This window comes from Agelaius tricolor, unplaced genomic scaffold (genome assembly GCF_023055355.1).
Source record: "Agelaius tricolor isolate 1412-34295 unplaced genomic scaffold, bAgeTri1.0.p SCAF_15, whole genome shotgun sequence".
NCBI lineage: Eukaryota > Metazoa > Chordata > Aves > Passeriformes > Icteridae > Agelaius > Agelaius tricolor.
In genome coordinates, this window is record NW_027269275.1 from 8,157,423 (window position 1) to 8,183,016 (window position 25,594).

The 25,594-nt window shown below is 42.8% G+C and overlaps 2 protein-coding genes across 3 annotated transcripts in view; both read right to left on the minus strand.

Moving 5' to 3' along the window:
- The window catches only part of LOC139596240 (myosin light chain kinase 3-like), a 45,316-nt gene extending 33,809 nt beyond the window's left edge, over window positions 1-11,507 (minus strand). For both annotated transcript variants that reach the window (XM_071440320.1, XM_071440322.1), the window contains exons 1-3: window positions 7,049-11,507; window positions 2,514-3,473; window positions 211-334 (exon numbers count right to left, since the gene is read on the minus strand). In XM_071440320.1, the coding sequence (XP_071296421.1) occupies window positions 211-219 (9 nt within the window). In that variant the 5' untranslated portion in view covers window positions 220-334; window positions 2,514-3,473; window positions 7,049-11,507. The remainder of the gene's footprint in view (window positions 1-210; window positions 335-2,513; window positions 3,474-7,048) is intronic.
- Window positions 11,508-11,643: 136 nt separating this feature from the next.
- CUNH16orf87 (chromosome unknown C16orf87 homolog) lies at window positions 11,644-23,879 on the minus strand. The gene is made up of 4 exons (XM_071440328.1): window positions 23,631-23,879; window positions 19,988-20,084; window positions 17,672-17,854; window positions 11,644-12,182 (listed from the first exon to the last, which is right to left on the minus strand). The coding sequence occupies exons 1-4, from the start codon at window positions 23,694-23,696 to the stop codon at window positions 12,064-12,066; spliced, it is 465 nt and encodes a 154-aa protein (XP_071296429.1). The 5' UTR covers window positions 23,697-23,879; the 3' UTR covers window positions 11,644-12,063.
- Between the last annotated feature and the right edge of the window lie 1,715 nt (window positions 23,880-25,594).

Below are 25,594 nucleotides of genomic sequence, written 5' to 3' on the forward strand. Positions count from 1 at the left end.
ATGAATCCCTCAGGCTTGGGCACACAAATGACAGCCTCTCACTATGGCCCTGCCTTTGAGCAGGTGGACAAGCACCTCAGGCAGCAGGAGCAGGGCCTGGCATGAGCCACATCTTCACTGCTTCAACCCCAACAGGAGTGTGTCCCACCACAGCAGGGGTGCACCCTGCCCTGGAACAGTCAGGCCAGTGGTGGAGATAAGATACTGTACCTTTAGCATTATGATCTAAGAGATGTCAGGTCCAGACGTGGGGGTACAGAGCTGGCTGCCCCTCTCACAGCAACAACAAGTGGTGTGTTTCCAGCTGGGTTTGTACAGCAAAGTAACAAATATGCTGTTAAAAAATGAAATTAAACCAATGTAAGTACAGACAAAACCAGAATCAAAGTGAGTGAGGAACTCTTGCAGGGCAAAAGCCAGGGAGGAGATGGCCATGCTTGCTTTACTGCCTGGCAGGGAATGTTTTTCAGGCTATTTAACAGACAAGTACAGAACAGGGGTTGCCTGGGGTGACTTCAGCACAGCTCTAGAGATGTTAGTAGTGTAACATCCTGCTGAAGGGACACAGGCAACCTGAGGCTGCCTCAGTGCTGGACTTAAACCTCCAGAGATGAGAGCAGTCTCAACCACCAGACCCCTGTGCAATGCCTAACTCAATCTCTGTGCCTTGGCTTTTCCACCTGTAAAACAGACTTAAACCTTTCCTAGCTTATAGAATATTTTCACAGCTTTAGGATCTATTATTACCATTCTGCCCTTTTAAAGGGCAAGAGTAAACCATAAATTCTAGGTTAAAACTGCCCTAAGATTTTTAAGACACATCAGCTTGGTGCATGCAGTGGCACAGGAATACTGGTGCCCTGTGAGCTGAAAGCCCTGCCCCTGCTGAGCCATCCCACATGGACAGGGCAGGGATGCTGCTGGCCTTGAGGCAGCAGCTCCAGTAGCATCCCTGGCACTGGGAACAGCACCCAGCCACTCCCAGAGGAACAGGAGACCATCCCCATGGACACCAAGCTCTTCAACATGGCCTTCAGCTTTTTTACTACCATGGAACTGATTGTGGGAATTAAAGACTCCAATCCAGTACCTAAGAAAAGAACAAATATTGGAACTGCTCAAGAGGTGCAGGGCTTGACAATGACCTTAGACCCAAGGGAGGGAAAGAAGTATTTTTATATATTTGTGACTTCTTCCAATAGCACAAATAACCATGCAGCTACTCTAGATTTAGTAAAGAGACACTATTACTTCATGTGGCAGCAGAGGCATGTACAGCATGCAAGCACCATGCCACAGGGGAAAGCTTGCATGACAAAGAGAATCCTTTAGAAACTTTGGCAAGAACTCTGGAATGAGCAATGCTCAGCCTGCAACCTTCCATTAGCAGATCTAAATACAGAACCATAGTGTAAAACAACACCTTCCTGCAGTATTTGCATTAATTAATATTAAGAATATAATTATAATGATGAGTTTCACTGGCTGCATTTTTCCATTTAGGTTCTGAAAAATAATTAATTTGGAGCTTCTCTCTCCCTCAGTTTAATTTCCAATCTCACAATGTCAGTTCTGGACTGTGTGATTCTGTGGGTATTAAAAGGCAACTATTTAGTAGCAACTATGTAACTTTCAATCCCCAACAAGGAAATACTCCACTTTTTACAAAGTTAAATGTATTTCTGTGACAATGGACACAGGAGTATATTACCTTTAGTACCTGGGTAAAGTCTAATGGATTTTACATATCAGGAAATACAGATCTTGGTGCCTTGCCCTTGAGCTAGAGGCAAGGAAAGTGATCACTTTGAGTATAGGCTTTGTAGGTGTCACAAGACACCATTTACTTATAGAATAAATGCAGAACTTGACCAAAACTCATGCACATAACATCCAACAAATGAAATCAAGATCAAGGTTAGTACTTCAACTTTTAGACAAACTCTTCAAACCTGCTGTACTTACACCCCAGAACTCCTCTCTCAAACTAGAGAGGATGCAGCACATCAGTGCATTTGGAGCACAGACCAAGACAAGAGGTAGAGAGGTTTATTTTAACTGGCTTCTCCAGCCAGCTGCTGACAGATTTTCCAATTCCTGCCCTAACTACAGAGTAAAATGAAGGGGCTCAGTATTTTTGAGGCAACCTCTCTCATCTCCCAGCATCATCAGCCTCTGTGAATTAGGAGGAGGTGCACTGGTCCACAAAGATCCCATTTTCAGGGAATTTATAATCTGAACATCATGACTTAGATCAAATGGTTAATACAAAGTACCTTCTTTCCTGAAAATGAGGGGAAGCTTTAGTCACTTGGCACATTTCTTCTACACACACTTAAGAGTTATGAAATCACTTAATTATTTGAGAACCTTTTTGGCATTAATAATCAGGGGCAGGGAGCTTCTAACACTGATGTCACCCAGTCTAAGTCACCATAACTGTGCCCTAAAGATCAGCCTGAAGGTTCCCAGTTCTCTTCCACAGGCACTTCCCAAGTGCCCTGCTGACTTACCCTTCCATTACGCTTCCATCCACACCTCGGGCTGGAGCTGAAAGCCAGCACAGGAGTGTCCCCAGGGAAATGCACACAGGATCAGCAGGGAACTGACACCAGAAATGTTCAGGTGCCCTTCTGTATCTGATCAGGACAAGTATTCAGGAGCCTGTGAAGACTTTGAGTGATGAGGCATTTTCTAAGAGCAGTCAATTCCTGGTTGTCTCTGTGCCAGTATCAGCTCATTGCTAGAGCTGCTTCTCTCACAATGGATTAGTATTAAAGGACAGGTCTGCAACCCTCCCCACCTCATTAATATTCATTTTAGATTTTAAATTCCAGTTACACAAGGACTCATGCCCAAGGCTTGATGCCTCATAAATTATATTCCATTTTTAAACCTGCAGCATTTGCTCTCATTGTTTCAGAAGGAAAACACTAGCAGAGACAGCTTTAGGCAGGCTGCTTTTGTTGAAAAGAATTCTATCTAAAGCCCTGCTTTAACTTCATTAGCCCACAAAGATTTGCACTACAACGAATCCTGCCTGCAAAGCACAAATACAACTGCCAGCAAATTTTAATTCTGTCAATATTCTGCTCTTGTTCCAGCTGCCAAAGCAAGTGCATATAATGTCTGCAGCTGAATAAACTCACAAAAGGCAACTTACCAAGGGAAGACTTGAAAATAGCAACAACCACCATAAAAAAATCAAATTAAGAGACAAAGTGACTCTGTATGTACTTTGTCTTCTGGCAAACATGGGTGGGTGATGTAGATGAGTTTGCATTGAGAGCTACCACATTACACAGCAAACCTGGCTTTGATGGTCAGAAGAAAGGTCCAAAGGAGAAGAAATTGAAGCCTTCTCTGTAAGGGTGAGGGCCAATTTTTGGGTAGCAGTCTCCTCCTTCTGTGAAACCCCAAGCCTTGGTACACAGGTCAACCTGACAGCACCTGGATCCTTCCAGTCTCCACTACTGAAGGAAGGAACAGCAAAAGCAAAAGGAAAAACAAACTTTACTCATTTTACCTTTACAAAAGGTAGAAGTTGCTGCAGCACAGATTTCATATTCAACAGCCTATTAGTTTAAAACATGGACAGGTAACTGGAAACAAAATTATTTTACATCATTCTTCTACCTGCCTTCTAAAAAGCCTTCAGCAGGGAGAGGAGCAGACCAGGCTCGTTCCCCAGCACGGGATGAGCAGCCTGACACTTGCAGGGGATGAAAGATTTTTATCCAGCTCCTATTCTGCAGATGCACAGTCCTGTCATTTTTATAAAGAATTAACACATATCCTCTTGCCCACTCTGAGCCACAGAGGTGGTAATTACAGCCTCTCATTTAATGGTCCATTAACTAGAGGAGACATCATTTAAATGAGTCAGCCCCATAAAGTACACATGAAGCACATGAATATACATGTGGAAATCAGAATTATAGAATCCTCTAGACTGAATATGAAATTCAAAGGTAAATATTTTAGCTGGGCTTTAACTTTGGCGGGCTGGATTGATGACTTTTAAATCACTGTCCTCTAACCAGGTTCATTCTAGCCCTCAAAAACCTTCTTCACAAGATGTCTCCCCATTTTGACTCAGCTCTGAAAAACAAGGATTAACACTCTCAATCCCACTCCCAGTGGTGGTGGATCTTGTTCATCTTCCATATCATGTCTGAATCTGTTGCCCACAGAAAAGCCCAGTAAACTCACAAGTAAGGGTACAGATGGGGAAGACCAAGCACAGGAACAAAAGAACACAGCCTCTGGAGAATTCCTTTTTCCAACCACTGAATTTCTAGATATAAAGGAACTGCCCAACTCCAGGAGCAGCTGGAATAGCAGTATCCTTACTCCTCTGCAAGGGCAGCACCTCTCCAGGCACTCTCCCTGTTCTCCAAACTGCCCTGCTCCTCCTCCAGCTCCCATTGCTGAAGCAATGCACTGCTCCTTCAGTGACATCCTGCAGGTCTCCAGGTCACTCTCCCCAGAGCCTGACCACACTCATTGTTAATTCCCACCATCAGACCTTTCTCCATTCCCTAGCCAAATCCAGCTTGTCTTTTTCCTACCCTCTGCACTCCAGGCATGCTCCCTCTGGTCCCTGCCTCCCCCTCACGTCTGAGTGAGCTGCATTCACCTTCCTGCCTTTGCTATATAAGGAAACCCCACTGCAGCTCCAGTGCTGGCTAAAAAGGAAAACTGCAAGCCTGAAACCCCAGAAACTGAGATTACTGTAACCACAATACAACCCAAGAACAGGCTGACAGTGGCCTTTTAAGTCACTGTGCTTTTGAGTATTATTGCAGTCACAGAGTGCAAGCTGTCAAAAACCCATTAAGATTTCACAGCTTGATCAGCAAAAAAAGCACTGGTGAACCGAGAAGCAACAATCAACAATCAGTAGTAATTAATCTAATATAGTCTCAACCCATCTGTTAGTCACACAAAACATAATTTTTATGACTTCCTCCGATTCCCAACGTTCAAATAATGAAACTTCTTGTTTCCAAAGAATGCATTTGTAACATGGGCATTCAAAACAGAACATCCCCCCGCTCTTTACCATTTGCTGTATTTTTATTTTTGACCTTTCTGTAGTTGGTAGGAGTAGGGTTCTGCTCATTTGGATTTCAAATTTTTGCAATATATTAACAGTCTAATAAAGATTTTAAAAGACAAAATATTTTGAGAATAATCGTCCTATGCACTATTGCCATCAGTCTCAACCACTGAACAGTACAAATTGTTCAAGTATCTCTTTCCCCTTCCAAAGTCCTTTAACCTTTTATTTTTTTTCCAGAACTACATTTAGATGCACACGCAGGAGCTGTAAGCAAACGTGAGCTTCCCTGTTGCTAAGTAACTGTGTGCCAGAGCCTGCCCTGCCACTCTTGGAAGCAACAGCACCACAGCTGCCACGGTTGGAATTCGCTCAGCGTCAAGAAATGTAAGCTAAATATTTTGGATGAGACTCCCAGTCTTCTTAAAATGGGTGTGAGCAACAATGAAAGAGAAATAGATCTGGAGATGACCAGACTCATGAGTAATCCTAATGCTGTGGGACACTTTTCCCCATCAGAGCACTCGGGCTGTATTTCAGAATGCAGCTATTAGTATTTCTCTAAATTAGGCTTCTTGCTCAATTTCCACTCAGCTCATTATACACTGCTTTGAGGTACTATTTTCAAAACATTCCTCTTTGTAAGTGTTAGAAATAGTAATTGTGATCATTCAGCTAAATAAAAAGTTTGCTTTAAAAGTGCCTTTTTGAAAACCTTTCATTGGATGTCCAGACCTGCCACCGTAAAAAAAATCTTAAAAAGTAAATTCTAATGCTCATCTTCTAATTTTAATATAGATTTGTCCACACAGTTTAGCAGGGAATTCTAGTTGTGCAATTAAAAAGTACTTTTTTTTTTTTTTATAGTTTCTAATTTAGTTTCTTGTTTGTAACACAATCAGAGGTAAAACTCTCTCAGGATCAGGCTCTGAATCAGTACTTGGCAAAGACTCAAGATACCTCTGTCTTATGCATTTCCTAACTTACTGCACCACTTTTCCTTCTTTGGAATTGCTCTGTCCTAAAGAACAGAGATCTCTGTTAGTTTCCTAAGATGACAGGAAACAGTTTTTATCCTCCACTGTTTCAGAAAGCTACAAAAAAAGGCACTTTTACCTTAAGCCTCAGTCCACAGCTCCTCAGTGAACTTAAACAAATTGAGCCTTATTCTAACTTCATTCACCTGAGTTACACACCAGCGGTTCAGTTTCAATGGTCCCCAGCTGAGAGACTCATGCAACATGAACAGCTGTTCTCTTCCAGAGTTTCTTACACTCCTGCCTTTCCTCTGACTCTGTCTGTACAACCAAACCTGTACCAGGACACTGTGTGTGGTTTCACAGACAGATTTCATACCTACTGCACTCTCATGCAGGTTATGACAAGTCTAAATCTAAAGATCCCTGAGCTCTGCTGTTAATAGGCTGTATGCCATTCCTTAAAAATATCCTTAACACATCAGAATTCTTTATTTGCTGAAGAATTCAACTCCTTTGGTGTTGCTGAGACCCAGGAGCTGGGGCCCAGAGCACCTCCACAGCAGAGACTCCAACCTCCCATCACTACACCTGCTCACATGGCCACACCCCTTTTGCTCCACAGCTTCTCTGAATAAAGCAACTCAGACCTCAGTCTGAAGGTTTCTCTTTATTAGCATTGTATTTTCCATTAAATATTCGTAAGTTGTTTGTTCCAAGACAAAACAAACCACAGAAACTTGGTAAGCTTCCAGACTATTAATATTTGTACTCCTGGTATGTGGAACACTCACTGTTCTTAACAGCATTTTATGGTCCTCAGTGCTATCCAAGATTAAAAATAGTATTTAATTCTTAACTGTGATTAACAAAATTAGTAAGTTATAATTGAGAGAAATAACACTTAGTAGAAGACCAAAGGCAGAGCTCAGGTTTGATGTACAAAGTTAAGAAGCACCAAAAAAAGCAACTTATGAGGGGGACTGAAGGGAAGATGAAGAAGAGGTACCTGATCTTTTCCTGGGGAAATGCTGCATGATGACACCACATGATTCATGTGAACCATGTTCTGGGCTTGAAATTTTAAACAACATTGGTGAAAGCAGGCTTAGGTTTTCTTCTGCAGAAAAAAAGAAATACAGACATTTATCCAGTTTCATTGCCGCCTGCCTAATCAATTCCTTGCCTCTTACTTAGATGACACATCCTAACCAACAGCTGGCAGTGCCAGAAACCATTATGAAGTAAGTGCAGGGAAAAAACCCCAAATATTTTAGTATATTGATTCACAGATATTTTCATTTCATTATGACCTCACAATATCTGTGGAAATCATGCAGTGTCTGATCTGCCATAATGCAGAAAAACTGATTTTCATCTCAACCAAAAAACCTGCTTAATCATTTATAACGTTGGGACAACCAGACTTAAAATTCTGTAACCTGTTTTGAAAGTGGTAACCTAAAAAAAGAGAAAATAAATTTATTCTATTATCTTTAGAGCTGTCCTACCACTACTGCAATCAAAGTAGCAACCTCCTTAAAGCATAGGCAAATAACTGGGGAAAGCAATGCCTTGGAATGCTGCAGTTAGATTTACCAGAGGTTATTTGCCAGAACCCACAGTGAAATTAATGAGAAATAACACTGACAGCACTGTCAATACTTTGAAGGACAAATTGCTTTTAGACTCACCTGCAGGCACTGGCTGTTAACACTGGCTCTCTGTATTGCCATACCAAGCAGGAAGATCTGTGGGGTGGAACAGTTGGAACTGAGAGCTCAGCAGCAGCTACAAGGAGCCCAGGTCCTGCAGACCAAACACCCACTGACAGCTGAACAACCTCCCAGGCCAGTTGTCCTGTAGGAGCCCTGTCCATCCTGCTTCCCAAGACTGGCCCATGATGCAAATCTAAGCCCTGGAGGTGCAGAGTACCATGAGATGTGCTTGGAACACTCCCAAAGCAAACAAAAGCCCTTGCACAGACACTCAGAGTTCCAGCACACCTGCACCTGTTCATGCACACACAGGGATCCCTCTCAAACAGGCCCAGCCTAAACTGTGCCTTAACACAGCTTTCTGCTTTAATCACAGGTTGTCAATACCTTAAAGGTTATCAGAAGCCAAGCACCATGTCCTGTTAGGCAGTAAGATGCTAAACATCCTTCATAGTACAGTCCAAGATACAAGGAACAGACACAGAGCTGCTAATAGCCTACAGGATCACTGTTTCACTCTAAAATACCCCAAAATCTAGAAAAACTACAAAAGGAAAAAAAAATCAAAAAGCACTATATAAAACCAACCTTCTTTGGGAACTGATATTCAAAGCCAGTATCTCATTTTTAGTTTGTTTCTCAATAAATCCTGCCCAGCCACAGGACAATAATAATCTGCAAAGTATTCCCCAATACCTTGTCCCAGTTTCAACTTTTTTTAATCAACCATAGCAGTATCAGAACAAAAGTAACTGGACCATTAAAAAATGTTCGTAAAATTTCACCAAAGAAAGCTTTCAGGGGACTTCCAGGGGAAGTGACAAGTTTCCTTAAACCATTTTCTATTTGATTGCCAATTTAAAGTTCAGAATTCTCTGGTCCTGACAAATTATCCAACTCCACCAATCCTCACACCTCCAGAGATGATGAAGCAATGTTTCAGTGCACACAGCCAGTAACACCCATTAGCAGGATCTTCATTTCCCTTGCTAGGTAGGAATGATGTTCTAAAGAAAAATGTTCTTTAAGGTTGCTCTCACTGGAAACTGAACACTCCCTTTTGCTGGTCTCCATGGTGAGAATGCCTGAACACCAGGGAGCTGTTTGGAATAAGGCTGCCATCTAGGAGCAGAGCAGGGGAAATGCAGAGAAATCTCAAGGCAAAATTTGAACCGTGAGCCCACTTGATGGTCAGACATGCTATTACACAAAGCTATAAACACTGGAAGCACAGATCTTCAGGGGAAAAAATGGATAAGAAGTGGCAGAAAGCAGAACTTGTTAAAAGGTGGTTTACAAACAGACAGTTCCCAATACAATCCTCAATTATTTGGTTCACAACAAACAGTTTATCCAGTCAGGCAAGTCAACATGTACAGAGGTGCAGTGGCACTCTGCACTTTATCTTCTTCCTTTCATTAAAAAACTGCAGCCTAATTCACTTTTTCTAAAAGAGTATTTTTCCATGTGAGGTTTCAGGCTACAAAAAAAGCAGTGAAATAAATGAAATCAGCCCGAACCACAATGACAGTCAAAGGCAGAGCCTAAAATTCTTACACTGAAACTAGTCACAAGAAAACCTTCATGTAAGCAGCTTCCTGAAGCCTTACCATATTTATCCTTGCTTCTCAGAAACTATGCAGTTTCCAAGCAAGTCAGAGCTGCAGTACACAGAATTTTACTCTTTCATCATTCAGCTGTCACTGGCTGCATTTTACTTTCATAGATGGAGAACAAATGCAATTTACAATTATAATCTACAGTGATTTGTCAGTGTTTCATCCATGGATCATCTCTAACACACAAAAGAAAGAGCTCTTGAGATCCATCATGCTGATGCCTATTTTGTACAAAGCAGACACTTTCCAGTTCAGTTACTGAATATGTTCCAAGAAATCTGTCTTGGCACAACCACAGTTACCAGGGCTTTTGGAAGAGGCTGAAATGTCCTGTCTATACTGGAAAGAATGGCTTGTTCCTGGTTGGTGGGAAGAGAAACTCAGGTTTCTTGCTCTGCCAGATCCCCTGGCAAAGACCCACTCCCTCCCTAGAGTGTTTTCAAGGCCACCTGCTCCCATCACAGCTTTCTCAAAGAAACTGGAAGCCATCAGGGAAGAAAAGTAGCATGAGGATATGTGGGAAAGGGATGACAGAAGAGACCTGGGGAATACAAAGAGAAGAAATACAGAAATAGAACTCAACCACTGTTTCAGGAGAACCTCCACCAATGAAGGCGAATAAATGACCTTGCACATTTGAGAGGTACAAACGTGTTTTTCAAAAGTACTGATTAGAAAAGGCACCAATCTTAATGTAGAAATTAACTTACAGTTTTGTCACATCCAACAACATTAACTTTGGTCCTGTGACAGAAACCAATTCCATGTGCAGGAGCAGAAAGAGACAGAAACCTGTAGGAAAGCAGTCAGAGCACCAAAGAGACTGCCTTGGCACCTCCCCCTGTCCCTTCCTAACACAGCACTTCTCATTCCAGCCTGACCATACCCTAAAGTCAGAACTTCCCTTTTGTCACTGGGACTTGTAACTTACCATGCAAATGAATTCTCTATCCTTAACTGACTCATCTGTCCTCACTACTGGTATCTGTGACAGGCTACAGTTCTGGGAAGCACAAGTTCAATGATGCACAGAAGTAGGTCCTGTATTGGCAATTTCTCATTTACTGCAATAAAGACAAATGTGTTTTAGTGGCTTAAGCACATTTCCATCTCCACACACCATCTCTCTCATCCAGTGTTAACAAGGATGGAAATAATTCCTTAGGAGTTAAGAAGTGAAAATCACTTTCCATGCTTCCTGCTTTCACTTACACAGGTTGCATTTGATCAGTGTCTTGTGGCTTAACTTGAAGCTATCACAGCTCCTTCTGTTAATCAGTAACTAATAAACAGCCAGTATCTGATAGTCCAGCTTTTTTAATAAACATTTTGGCTTCCACCCAGACATCAGTTCTGTAGCTGAACCTCGTTAGGCAATTCCCATTACTCAATTTGATACTGAAAAACACCAGTAATACTGAAGAAAAAGACATTCAGTTGCATTTCCCCTCCTAGAATAGAGGAAATTAAAGGTGACTAAATCCCAGTGTGTCAGATTTTATGAATGCAATTATCTCCTACACCTCCTCCTTCAGGATTTTACACAGCTTGAGGCTCTGGGGTTTTTTCTTGGTAAAATAAAGTCCCCACATAATTATTAAAGGAAGAATTTTGGCTGAAATTGCACTATACTACTTTAAGAAAGACTACTTTGTTGAATGTCTTCCCCAGAACTATTTATATCAAAACAGCTCATTTTTGCACACTCAGGTAGACTTTGCTTTGGTATTTACAGTCAGCAATACAAACACAAGACCAATAACAATTATGCTTTTAAAAGACAGTCAAAAAAAGCTATGGGGAGTTAAATGAACTACCACAGCATGTTTTGGAAATACCAGTCACAGGATGCCAATTGCAGATCTACATTTCTGATGTCTCCTTCTCTCCCTCTCCAGTAAATAATGGGCCAAGAAAGAGTACAGGACGAGAACTTACCAGCTGGACAAGGCAGATACTCAGCAAATAATTGTCACAAAACAAGTGCTTGGCTCTCAAACTTCAGGAGTCTGACCCCCAAAGTATGTGATTTTTAAAAAACAACTCTATGGAGCAAGAAATTATCTTCTACAGATAATTCATAAAAAACAGGAAGTTGTCTAACAAAATAATCCTCCCACATTAAACCATTGTCATTTTCTTCCTACCAAAAGTATATCACACCTATTACAAAATGTCATACCTAGGATGAATACCAGATTTTTAAGAGGATTAAAACCAACACACCCTGAGTATCACAAATGTACTTAATTCTCAGTTCAATAAAATATTGGAATATCAATTTATTAAAAAGTTATGTGAACTGTACATACGTAAACTGCAATATAGCTGAAAAATCTGAAATATATAATTTTAAAGGAAAATCATTTATTTCTGAAAATATTTAAAATATTGCATTTCTGGCAGCAAATTCAAAAGAAGTGCTCTGGAATGGGTGCAGTCTCTCTGTGCAATTGTCTTCAAGGCATGAAACATATCTGCTTTCTGATTTTTCACAGCACAATCTTGTGACCACTTTTTTTCTGATTTGTAGAGACAGAATTCGATTTCCAAGAACAGGAGTAGAATTTTGAACAGGAAATGCTATGGTCCTTGTTGGTGCAGACAACACACTTTCCGAGAGTCCATGGCACCTTGGAAATCTGCTGGCCATCCTGCATAAAACTGCATCAGATTGTGCTCACAAGTTACAGAATAAGTCTTTGATTGATAATTTTTCTGTTTATTTCCGCCAAGGCCACTGAAAACACGAAGGCCTTTTCATCTGAAAGGTTAGCATACATGTCAACTTCTTTTTCTTGTTTCTCTGTAGAAGAAAAAAAAGTCACTATTAGAAGCTTTTTCCATTATTTGAAGTTAATGCAAGTTATACAGAAATTAATAAATTATGTGAAGTAGTGGAGTTGAAGTTAGACAATCAACTCCTATGCACGGAGGGAGTAAGAAAGAGGAGGAAGTAATAGAGGCACACAAAGGTGCTGGAAGAGCCACAGAATGAGTCAGCCAAAAGCATGACTGAACTTCTCCTCTTTAACAATGAAGGAAGAATGAATTGTTAACATAAAGATAAACAAGTATTCAAGGGTTCCTTCAGGTTTTTTTTGGTTTTAGTGGTTTGAGTTTTTTTCTTTACATGACCGCCTCCCATCCAAGAAAACAAAGTTATTCCACAGTATGCTAATTAAACACAAGATTTGCCCCCTTACTTTACAGATACATTAAAGAAACCCAGGAGTTTAGTGGTTTAGTGACAGGGTCAAAGGCCAAAGAGCAGACACTTGGATGAAGTCAGGCTCCAAATTTACCATCATGCACATTTCTGGACTTTCTACACTGCAGACTTTCCATCCCATCCCAGCTGTAGAACAATGCTAACACACCTCCTTGAGCAAGTCAAAGCCCATCAGTTCCCTGTGCTGATGTTGGCTTGCTTCAATGCCACAGACAAACAGGAAGCCATCAAAAAGTTTCCGTACTGCAGGGCTCAAATAAACTAAGTTACACCACAAAAATTAATAAAATAATATAATTTGAATAATACCACTTGCATAAATACCACCTCCTCCAGATCCTGACTGGTTCTATCCCAGTTTAGCAAGCCACAGGTAGCTGACACAAATTGTTAAGAAAATAAAGCCAACAAAGAAACAGTTTTGTCAGCAGGAGACCAGGCTTGTAGACAGAAGGAAGAGAGAAATACACTGAGAGCTTTCAGCTGTGCAACTCTATGTCTAATCCAGGTTCCACGTGGCCTGGACTCATTTCCAGCCACAACACAAAGCTCACCTGAGAGAGCCCTCAGTCTCACTAACACACATTCACACACACCCACACTCTGGCAGCTGCTCCACCAAGACACCCCAACTAGCATGGGAAAGCCAAAAAAAGGCAGCACTGGAAAATAACAGAAAGCACGAGCAGGAACAAAGATCCCAGCAGGTCCCATCTCCACCTACCCACAGGGCTACCCTTCAGTGGGTTCACACTCACAGCAATGGTTTTATTTGGCTTCACATTTGTGTGCAGCTATGGAGAGAGCTCCAGCAGACTGCCTGCCGTGTGAAATCAAGTGCTTGTGCTCAACAACTGAGTGGGAGAAGGTCCAAAATCCTTCACCACTGTGTTCTGATTTACTGACACAGAAACAGCAGAAAGCAGCTTTTTGCTGACTTCCTGGCTATGCAAGGCAATATCCTCCAGTGCATTGAGTTTGAAATGAGTTTCAAAGTGAGTTTCACTGCCAGTCCTACCCCACAGTTTAAGACAAATCAGCTTCTGTATGTACACTCTGGGCTGCTCCACTTCCTCCCTCTCACCATTTAAAAATTAACAATGCTGGGAGCAGCTCTGAGTACAGACACTACACACACTGGTTATTCCACATTAACCTTTTCTATTTTCATATCTAAGCCCCACCCCTTGATTCATACTTCCTGATCCAAACGAATCCAGCCACAACTTGAACATATCAGCAAATATGTTAAAAATACTCCCCCTGCACCACACCCTGGTTGCTGTTAACAGACTGTGGACTTCTTAGGTTCCCTTCCTCCAAGATCAGCCTTATTCTGAGACTTCAGCTTACTGAAATCTTGATATCAAAGAGTATGAGGGATTAACACAGGTGTGCAGGCTTCATGCACTCTCAGGACAATTGCAGTTCTCATCAGTAACAAGTGAAGAGATCACACCTGTGTGACATTTTGTCATACACTACTCCTAGGATACCACAGCTTCCACACACACACTGAAAACTTTCCCACTTCAGTCTTATCTGAGAGTAGTTTTGACTCATTTCTCTATTATGAGCAAAAGAAAAACAGTATTGTGTTTCTACAAGACAGCAAGACATTAAAAACTAGGGGGTTTGCTATACAACTGAGAGGCTATTTAGGCAAAAATAGCTTTTCTGGATCACGTCTCTTGTATCCCCAGATCTCCTGCAATCCCTTTATACTGCAGCCCTTAAAATAGTGATTATGTATAAATCACATATGGACCTCCCCCTTCACAAATTTTGTATGGATTCATTTTTCAAGATAGCAAGTTGCTTCAAATATCCACACTGGGAAAGTAAATGTGTGAGTAATGAAGCTGGAAATTACAGGAAAAAGAAAATTTGCATCAAGAAAATGTATTCAGCTTAAGTTTTATCAAGATACTGAAATGTCTGTATCTACCTTTATGAAGATTTGGCCTGCTAAGTAACAAGTCTGCTTCAGCAAGTCTACTACTCTTACTGAGACTTATTTGCTGGTAACCTCTTCCAGAACAATCAATACCACTTCCCCCAGTATAAAAGGGGTTTTGTTTGCTTTACTACAATCAGGGTTTTTACCCAGATAACAAGGCAACCTGGGAACCAGTCTAGCTGTACACACAATAAAACAAAGAACACACCTCCACAACAAAATCAGAGTCAAATTATTATGGTGTGTTTGTATTTTCAAAATACATTGCAGTACATCTGACAAAGAAATTAAGTGACAATTTTGACAAGCCAAGGCTGCAGGGAGGAGTTCCTATTTTCCAGGGTCATCACATGCCTCTGAAACATGTGATAGGATCATTTTCTGGGTCCCAGTACTGCCATATCCCCTCAATCTACATCTGCTTCCTCTTTCCTCCCCCTCCATTCCTTCTTGCTAAATCTGCAGGGAAAATAGCTTGTTCAAAAAGCCTTTTTGCTTATTCTATTCTTCTTAATTGCTGCAGCTCTTTGCACTAATGTGAGCCAGTCACGAAGGACACAAAGGAACCAGTCAAAGGCACAGACACAACTGGGAACAAGCACAGTGTGTATGGAATTGCATGACAAGCAAGGAAGCAAAGCTACAGATGTCACTGGGGTCTTTAGGAAGGAAATTTTCACAGCTGGATGGTCTTCAAATGTACAGATAATCTGTTCTTCCATGTTAATATACAACTGAGGTGTTTTCTGTCTGCCTGTTTTTCAATCTACAAATGCATTAGGAGCCAAGTATCTAAACCATACAAGCAATGGCTTCTTTTCAGTTCTTTGGGGCAAAAGCACAACCTCTAGTGGCAAGTAAGAAATACCCAAAATGTCCTTGAAACATTCAACAGGCAAGGAAATTAGATACTGACACCTTGCACTGCAGAGCTGACTTTCAACACATACAGGCTGCTAAAAGGACTAGCAACCACTCACACAAAAACCACCTTAACTGCAGTAGAATTACAGTTGCTTAATAGACACAAACAACACTATCAAGCAGCACATGTGGTAAAGGAATAATATTTCTAAAATTCCTGCCAATTACTCCACACATAGTAGTTTCAATTTTGTAAGCAACTTCAAAAGAGAGAGGTCAATGTTAACTTGTTTTAGCAATTATTACAAAAGGATGAGCTCCCTGCTGAATTTATTTTTATAGCCATAACAGCCTTATATAAAAACCTTTTTTTTAAATCTGCCTGATAATCATAACAGTGGTCTACACACACTACAATCTCACATAACCAGGAGTAAAAGAATATTCCAAGCCTACTTACTCCTGAACAATAAAATGAGCTGCACTGGGGCAAAGACAATGACAATTGGTTATGAGCCAAATCCCTGCACAAGAGGCTGAGGAAGAAACAGCCATCACAAGACCAAGGAAAAGGCATGGTAAAAACAGCACGAGAAGATGAAGGCAATCTTATCAAGTAAGATTCAACTTTAACAAAGGCCCACCAAGAAAAAGGCCCACCAAGAAAAAGGCCCAGCACACACACTCTTGTGCAAAGATCCCACTACACCCAGATCTCTACTCTTCTACCTCCAAGCACTGCAGTATTGTCACACTTTGGAGTTTGCAGCAAGAGGTTAGAAACATTCACCCTAGTTTTGGACAGGAAAACCCTCCTGCTGTCAAATTCTTGCTTTTTGGAAACTATAAAACATGTCTTAAGAAAATGGATCTTTTCCTTTAGCTGCTTACTTGCATTCCTCTTTGTCAGGAGACAGAAAAGAAGATTCACTTTTATAGGACAACCCAACCAGCTTGCTGGAATTTTAAAAGCAAGGCTGTCTGTGATCTAGACTGGCAGTTAAATGCCTAGAAAGGATCCTAAAGCTACCACACAAGTCCAGCTTGGGTCACTAACAAATAGGGAAGCTATTATAACTTATTGACATCAATAAGTCATACACAATAGTGAAGAGAGTAGATAATACCAAGTGCATTTCTATTACACTAAAACAATTGCCATCTGGAAAATGCACAGAAATTAAATTCCACCTCCTTTTTCCACACTGAAAGCACTAAAAAAACCCCAACAAATCCAAATTTATACTTTGTTTTTACATTAAAGAAACATTAAGAAACAGATTTACATTAAACAGCAGAGATATCAAACTTGGTTTTGAGAAGTTTTGAAGGAATTTCCAACATGGATTAACACCCTTTTTTTTTTTTTTTGTAAGGTGGAAAGGAAGAAATAACTGCATTTCTGAATTATGCACATGATATACTTCAAGATTTCAGGAGTTTTAGGAACAATATCTGCTGAATATTTGCATGAAGTTTCGTCATTCCCCTTTTATCTGCCTTCCAACCTTCTGAAGCCCATGCTAAGTTTTGGATTCATAACTCAGGTCTAAAATAATCATCTCCAAAAACACAGCTAGAAAATGCAGTGTCAATAGGCTCTTAAAACAAGAGGAACCCTAAGTGACAGTTACATTCTTGAGGGTTTCTAGAATTATTCTAGCTATGTAACAGCCTCTTTAATCATTTTGTATGATTAAAACCAGCAGGTCACCAAGGAACCTTAACAGACAAGGAGGCATTCTTTCCTCCAGAAACAGGACTAAAATTCGGGTTATAGTAGTGATTCAACATGGCCCTTTTACTTTGGCCCCCCAAAAGGTTTCAAGAAACTTTTAAAGTAATCCAGTCATCCTAATCCCCTCTCTGATAACAGATATCATTATATGGTTCTCCTTGTGATACAAAGCAGCAGCACCTCAATTAAAAAAAAAAAATTTAAAAAATCACCCAAAAAAACCACCAAAAACCTACTTAACACTGCAGTCCAATGGCTTTCGACCTACATGTTGAAACTTGATACAGTGGCTAAAAATACAGATTTAGATCTTTGTAGTTCGTTTCATCAGACACTGAAACATAAAACCAGAGGTCTCCACACATGCAAATCAGTCCCTTCCCCACATTAAGGTATCAGGTACTGGCTGAACTAGTTTACTTATTGAATGGTATAAAGGTTTGCTGATTACAAAAGATACCAACAGAAAATCCAACAAACAGATTTCTGCAGCTCTCATACCTCTTTCTTCCTCGTGCTTCTTTGCTGAGGCACTCTTAGGTCTTCCTCTTCCTCGTCTGCTCTGGTCTGAATGGCTGTTGGACCTGGATCTCTTGCGGTTTTCTAAGTCTTTATTGACTGCAGAATTTATCTTCTCTCGCTTAACTCTCTCTGTCCGCCTCCTTTTGGCCTCACTCTTGTTTTCTGTGCAAATGAGCAGAAATGCTATGATGCAGGGTTGTTTTCACCTTTGTTCTTAACTTACTCTTAATGCTTACCCTACCCAATCAACCTTTGCCTTTCAAGTGCTCAGGTGCCTGCACCTTTACAGAACAATTGCATCTGCACGATATCCATGCAGAAATTAAGGTGCCAGATCCAGAAGGGTGTTTCACTTCTTGACTCCAAGGATCAACCCTTTAATTACTTCAAAAGCATTTTGCAGCCTGTGATGTTTGCTGGGACACAAGAAGCTGTTTCCCAAATAAGATGGGAACACAAACTGCACACACCACAGCCTTTAAGACACCACATTCTGGATCTGTTCCACTAGAAAATCATACAGCAAACACCACAGCACTGGGGCTTCCAATGACACTAACAATGAAACCATTACTGCTGCTCAGACAAATTGAATGCTGAGTCAGTGGTGCTGGCAGTGAACACCTCAGAACACAGTGAACGTGTCCCACCACATCCAGCCTGTGACAGGGCCCCTCATGCTCACTGCTGAACAGGTATTGTTCCCCTCAACACCCAAGTCAGTCAGGGAAAGGAGCATTTCCATGAGTTTAATCTGGAAGTTAAGCATGAATTAATGAGCTTGGGTACCAAATACAGTACAGTCACCACAGCACACTCACAGATTAGCTGCACATCTGTAAGGCTGCAGCACCACTCCACAGTAGCTGCACTGCTGAAAATACTGGAACAACATTTTGTAAAAGCAGTTGTGGTTACCTTAGGAGCACAATACAGACATGCACAGTCTGCTGCTCTATCTCTCTGGGGAACTGATTTCCTTTGGCTGCAGTTGTGCCATTGATCTTGTACAGACACAGGGACAAGCTGGACAGCGGGCTCCAGTCACTGAGGCTCATACAGAACCTGCACTTCAGAGTGGCACAGCCAGGCTGAGGTAGAGCAGGGGAACCTCTGCAGAGCCTGCCTAACCCCTGCTCACACAGGGCCACCAAGAGCCAGCTGCCCAGGACCATCTCCAGAGGGCTTTGGAGCACCTCCAAGGATGGAGACTCCACAACCTCTCGGACAACCTTTGCCAGTGCTTGGTCACACTCACAGTAAAAAGCACTTTCAGAGCTGCTTTCCAGTAGAATTTTGCCTCCCCTGGTGCACTTCCTCTTGTGCAAAACTGAATTATACAACCAGATCATGGCCTTCAGCTTCATTTGGTAACTACTTCATCAAAAAAGCAGGAGGAGGAAAGAAAATTGATCAACACTTCCAATCTACCAGAGACATTTCTTAGCCTCCTCCACCCTGAAAGCTCAGTTGTCAGCATAATGTCACCTAATTCCCACAAGTGGTATCCTTCAAAACATTGCTACAAAACATCAAATAACTGACTTCCATTTTGTAGGTCTGGTAGATCATTTTAAAAAGTAGCTATTATAGATCAGATATTTGTTGGGTTTGGTTTTGGGTTTTGTTGGGTTTGGTTTTGGGATTTGCTGGGTCAGGTTTTTTTGGGGTTTTTTTATGTATATCATTCTTGTCAGGCTTTTTCTGACGAATTCCTACTACTGCAGGAAGTCATATAAATGAACACAAGGAGAATGCTATTCATGCCAGAAAGTACACTCAACTGACTTCTTACTTTGTCCATCAACAAAAGAAACACAAGTCAGGCACAAAAAAAGCACTATTTAATTTAATCATGGAGAGAGAAGCAAGATCCACCCAGTTTTAGATTAAACATTATGACCAATTTTGTATTTTCAGAAAACCCAGCTTCAATCAGCATGTGCTCTGAAATCAGATCCTTTTGGGACCTCTACATGTTTAGCTTCAAAACAGGATTAACACAAAGCATTCTGTAAGGGGTTATTCTGCATAGTGATCAATGTGTGCAGCTAGAACATACACAGAATAAATGCCAACATCATGAGTACAAAGGAACACTGAAAACACCAGCTTCCCTCTTCTCCTCAAAAATCAAGAAAAATTAACATATTCAAAGTCTAGCATGCACAAATTGAAGGGAAAGTGAACTGACAACAATCAATTTACAGAGAAAAGTAAAATCCACTATCTTTAGCCTCCAGGAAATAAGGGGAAAGAACTGTTGCTCCTTCTCCCCCACTCTGGCAGTATTACCTGTGATGGGTGGTGATCGCTCAGCACGTTTGGCGTGCAGGAGCTTTCGGCTGATAAATATGTAGCCACAGGGACATGATTTACATGCAACAGGAACCTGGGAAAACAAATGACAATTTTTTCAGATAATTTAAATTATGACCAAACTCCCGTCTCATGAAGAAAATCACATTTTGTCCTCAGAGACAGCTCTTCATGCTCAGTGTGTATGGCAAACTACAGCCTGTCCTGTTACTGTATTTAAACATAATAAAGCCAGATTCTGCTGTAAATTACTCACCAAGCCTTTTCTTTATGCAGTTGTTAAAAATCAAGCTTGAAATGTACAGCTGTTGTGATTGCTTTGCACTACTTTTCCCCAGACTGACAGGAAGGGGGTGGGGGAAAGCAGAGAGCATTAAAGGAAGGCTGAATTAAAATAGAATTCGTTTCTCTTCAGAGCTCTCAAATATCAGTAGTGAAATCAGTCAGACATTTCCAGTTTTGCTTCCTCTATATACTTGAAAAAAAAAATAATTATGAGTTAAAACCGTCAGTACATTGTGAATGCATTCACTTCCAGCAGCATTTGAAAGCAGCTCCTTTAGAGAGGAGCAGCTTTAGAGGCACAATAGAGCCTGAAGCAAAACAGATGCATTTGCAGCACGCTCTGCTCCAGCGCTGCAGACAAGGCCGGGTGGGTACAGAAGGAGCTCGTTAATTCAAAATGCAAATAACCCAGCCCAGGCAGGCAAGAACTGACTGCCGGCCCAGGAGTTTGAGAGAATGCAGCGCCTCTGAGCAGCTAAGCAGACAGCAGCAGTATGCTCCCCCAGAAAATCACAGTGTAAAACAAGAAATGCCACATTTAATATGAAAATTAACAAAAATCTACTCAGAGCAATTAAAAAAAGCAACACTGATAAATTACAAAGCTCATTACCTCAGTACCAAGATCTTTTGGGATCTTTTAGAGTAGTAAGCAATACACCATGTTGCTTTGATTAGGTTTAAGACTGAAAACACAAATCAAAGCAAGTTTAGGCAGAGATCTGGAAGAGATTAAATAACACACATTAAAGTGGAATCATGCTGAAGCATGATAGTGGGGGGAAAAGGCAGGAGGTGATTTCTCAAATGTAATTCTTTAAGACAGGTCACTACAAGTCTGCCAATATCCACTGAAACAAACAGGAGCACAGAACCACAACTGCCCCTCAATTTAACCAGACACGGGGAAGAACAAAGTTCCAAAGTTCTACTGACTCAAAAACCCTGCCAAATTAGTACATGAATTTCTAAAGGGGAACTTAACTGCTACTCAGAATAAACGAATTATTTTGCTTTCTGTAGCACATCTGAACTCCTGCACTTCACCCTACAAAAAGCTTGCAGATAGACTTTTTGATCCAGGTTTTGCAGAACTAGGGATTTTAAATCCCTTAATGGAGACACTGACATAATAAAAACGAGTCCAACAGAGGTTTATTGAACTTTAAAGGTCAGAATTTAGCAGACTTGTGTGCACGGTTGTCTCCTCGTTCATACCTCAGTGTAACAATACTAAATCCCCACCATCTCACAGATAACTTGTGTGTTCTTAATGTGACACACAATTCCAGCTAAATCCATTTCTGAACACTTGGGTCTCTCCAATAATTACCTTTCCAGGCTTGGCCTAAAAAAACCAACTTTGGCAAAGCCACCCAAGGGGATTGGAACAGAGTCAGTATTTTTCAAGGAACTCAAGTGTGTTTAACAGAACAATACTGTTCTCGTGTTACAGGTTTAGCACATAGGGGTGTGCAGCATTTGAGGGTGGGGGCCTGGGGGAAGGGGTTTATCTCTGAAGCTGATCACTATCACTTATCCTTTGAACACCCACACTGATAACATCCTGCAACATAATTAAGGTAAAAGTGTCCTAAGCACTATTTCACACTGTTTAGCATTTTCCTAATAAAAAGCGAATTTTTCTCATACAAGACATTTTACCTGATGCTAAATTAAGAAGTGATTATTATTTCCTCAGATTGACTGCAAGTACTTGAGGCTCCCCAGCTTAATGGGGCTGTGCTTTGATTGTGAAAATACTAAAATATGATATATTATCTAAATTACAACAGAAAAATGTGTTGAAGTCTTAGAAGTGTTACTCAATATTTCGCTCCAATAATTGTGGGTGTCTAAATATTTCCATGCATGCCACTTCTACTGAAAAAAATCAGAAACAAATGCTAAGCCCTTGCTCATGGAAGAATTTAAGAAACACCAGCACAGGACACAGCCATATAAGAATTATATGAGTTTCCTCAAAATCTGCAAAGGGTTGACTTGTACTATAGGCCTTAGCTCCTCACTCCCTCTCAAATATTTGGCAGTGGAAAACAAGGTGTTTTCCAGTATGAGCAATGTGTGCCAGAGCAGGACATATAAGCACATAAAATCCATGGAAGCCATAGAGGAGGTGCTAACAGAAAATCTACATTGACAAAAACTAAAACACACGGTATGCATATAAGTGTAGAACAAAGTGACACTTTTCACGTCAGCTTAAAAATCCTACAGTGTTTCCTTTACTTATTGTTGCTAGTTTGACATTCACTACATTTATCAAAAAAAAAAAAAACCAAAAACAAAAAAACCAACCAAACAAAAACACCACCACTCTCATGTATGATTTCTCCCTCGTTTTCGTTTCTCCTTTCACCAACTGAATAACCAGAACTTGGCACACGATTTCTTTCTCAGAAATAGTATTTCAGTGACGTGCCTAACGTGCATTTGCAGCGGTTGATCTGTTGGTTAAAACATGAAAGGACGCCCACACACAGCTCAGCGCTCCCAACTGTGCCAGGATGGGCAGGAATACCGTAAAAACTGTGCAAGTCAGAACAAAAAATGCGATTTCTCTAAAGCTATGCAAGTAGAGAAAAATCATATGAGGCTATTTATAATTTTGGAGGTACGTCTAAAGCAGTGACTGGGGGTGCCTTTCCAGGGTGAGGGAGCCGATGTCCCCCGGAGCGCCGGTGACAGGCGCTGCCCCTCGCTGAGCCCCAGGGCCGCTGCAGCGCCGGGCCATTGTTCGGAGCTCCGCTGCTTTCAGGGCTCACATCATTGCCGGTAAATGGAGACAGGCTCCTGCCACGGCAGCGGTGCAAGCAGCTGCCGCTCTGTGTGAGTGTGAGCAGCTCCATTTTGTGCACACCAGAACCCGCAGCGGGACACACCGACAGCTCAGCGGGCACTGGGGAAGCGGGCACAAACTGCACCCAAGGTCTCCCTCCATCCCGCTGCCTCCCGACCACCCCCTGGGAAAACAAGACCTCTGAGCCCCCTCCCGCCCAGCCCCGGTCACATCAGTCATCCAAAGGGCAAACTGCATTATATAAATCACCCGGCTCATTGTATTTTTAACAGATCACACAGTTACTAAACAACACCAGCACATAAACGTGAGGTTCTGCAGTCGTGCAGAAACCCCTCAGCACAATACAACTACTCCGCTACCCTGCCGGAGGGACGCGGCGTTCAACCCACATTACGTGCAGAAGCTGCAATGGCAACAACCACTGAGTTCACACAAACACCGACTGGAGCCGCACGGAGCCGGTCTGCCCGCTCCGCCCTCCGCAGCGCGGGTCCGCCGGCAGCCGCTCACCTGCTGGTCGCACTCGGGGCAGGACTTGGTGGCCATCTTCACTTTCTTGGCCCTACTGGAGGACATGCTCGCTGCTGCCGTGGCTGGGCTGACACGGCCGCGGCCGGAGCGCCCGCCCCGGGAGGAGCCGGCGGGAGGAGCGGGAGGAAGGAGGTGGAGTGAGGAGCCGGCGAGAGGAGCGGGAGGGAGCGGCCAGAGAAGGAGGAGCGGGAGGAAGGAGGTGGAGTTGGAGTGAGGAGCCGGCGGGAGGAGCGTGAGGGGGCGGCCAGAGGAAGAGGCGGCGGGAGGAGCCCCGCGCGCCCCCAACAGAAGACTAGCCCCGCCCACCTCCGCGCGGGCGCGCGCGGCCGGCCCCGCCCGCGCCACCGGATTGGCTGCGCGCCACCTGCGCTCGGAGCCCCCTGGCGGCCGCGCTGGGAACGGCCCGAGGGCTGGGAATGGTGAGGGGAGCGGGAATGGCGGGGGGAGCGGGAACGGCCCGGGGGCTGGGAATGGGGAGGGGAGCGGGAATGGGGAGGGGAGCGGGAATGGCGGGGGGAGCGGGAATGGCCCGGGGGCTGGGAATGGTGAGGGGAGCGGGAATGGGGAGGGGAGCGGGAATGGCCCGGGGGCTGGGAATGGGGAGGGGAGCGGGAATGGGGAGGGGAGCGGTAATGGCGGGGGGAGCGGGAATGGCCCGGGGGCTGGGAATGGTGAGGGGAGCGGGAATGGGGAGGGGAGCGGGAATGGCCCGGGGGCTGGGAATGGGGAGGGGAGCGGGAATGGCGGGGGGAGCGGGAATGGGGAGGGGAGCGGTAATGGCGGGGGGAGCGGGAACGGCCCGGGGGCTGGGAATGGTGAGGGGAGCGGGAATGGGGAGGGCAGCAGGAATGAGGGAGCCTGACAGAAATGTGCCTGCCGTCAGAAAGCACCAAACACCACCTCTGCGGTTTCCATCTCAATTCAGAAAGAGCCAAGACTGCAGCAGAGGGGGATGTTTATCGCCTGCTGCGCTGCTGGGAGCCCGGTGGTCCCAGGGCGGGGTGTCTGGCCATGCCTTTTAGTGGGTTCTGCTCACAAATGTTGTGATGTTTTCGAGTACAATGTCCTCAGACAGCAATGTGCCACTGCCAGACCCTACCAGGACCAGAGCAACAGGAACAGCTATTCAGGAATTTCTGACACATAATTCATTATTCATGCATTCATGCATGTCCTAGCGAGGATCTTCCACATTGTCATGCCAGCCCTCTCCATCCTTACTACCAATGATAGAATGGTAGTGATTAATATGATGAATAAAGAATCAAACATGGTTTGCAATGTCCTCTCCTGTGCCAGAAAAACCTGTTGATTTTTTTTTTCCTCCTCTTCCACAAGTGTCTGCCCGGAGCCTGGTTCCCACACAGGGCATGAGAAGGTCCTGTTCGGTCCCTGTGAGCACTGGGGCTCCCCATGTGTGTGGTGGTTTCTGGCTGTGTACACAGGTACCAGACTGCCTCATTCGCCCTTTTCCTTTCCTCCTCAGTAATTAATTTATGACTCAGAGGGTGGATTTGTTTCCCTGTTCTCCCTGCATATTTTTTTCCAGCCTATACCAGTCCATTGGCACAGGTGTTTCTCCAGAGATACACAAAGACAAGACAGGTTTATTTTCCATATAAACTGTGACTGCTGCCAGAAAGCAAATATGTTCTATGTAGGCACAACATCCAGATTTCATTCCTGAATCCAGAACAAATCCATGCAAGCTCAGGATCTTGAGCTTGCATTTGGATTTTAAATTTTTTTTCCTTAATTGATAAGGTTCAGCCACAGCAAAACAGAAAGGTATTTGAGGAGGATTTACAACAGCAGGGGGCTCTGCTGAGTCTAGTAACAGTATCTAGTAAATAAAAGAATGAATATACTAGAGGGCTCACAGACATCTATGACAATACCCTGCTTTTCTTCATAGAGTAAATAAAGTAGTCAGCTGTTCAACT

What these genes read in the sequence shown, in the direction of transcription:
- CUNH16orf87 (XM_071440328.1), bottom strand. Translation starts at nt 23,696, where the DNA reads ATGTCCTCCAGTAGGGCCAAGAAAGTGAAGATGGCCACCAAGTCCTGC. An exon ending in GCGATCACCACCCATCACAG is followed by an intron (nt 17,855 to 19,987) that starts GTAATACTGCCA and finishes TCATTTGCACAG; the next exon opens with AAAACAAGAGTGAGGCCAAA. An exon ending in GAAGCACGAGGAAGAAAGAG is followed by an intron (nt 12,183 to 17,671) that starts GTATGAGAGCTG and finishes TTTCTTCTACAG; the next exon opens with AGAAACAAGAAAAAGAAGTT.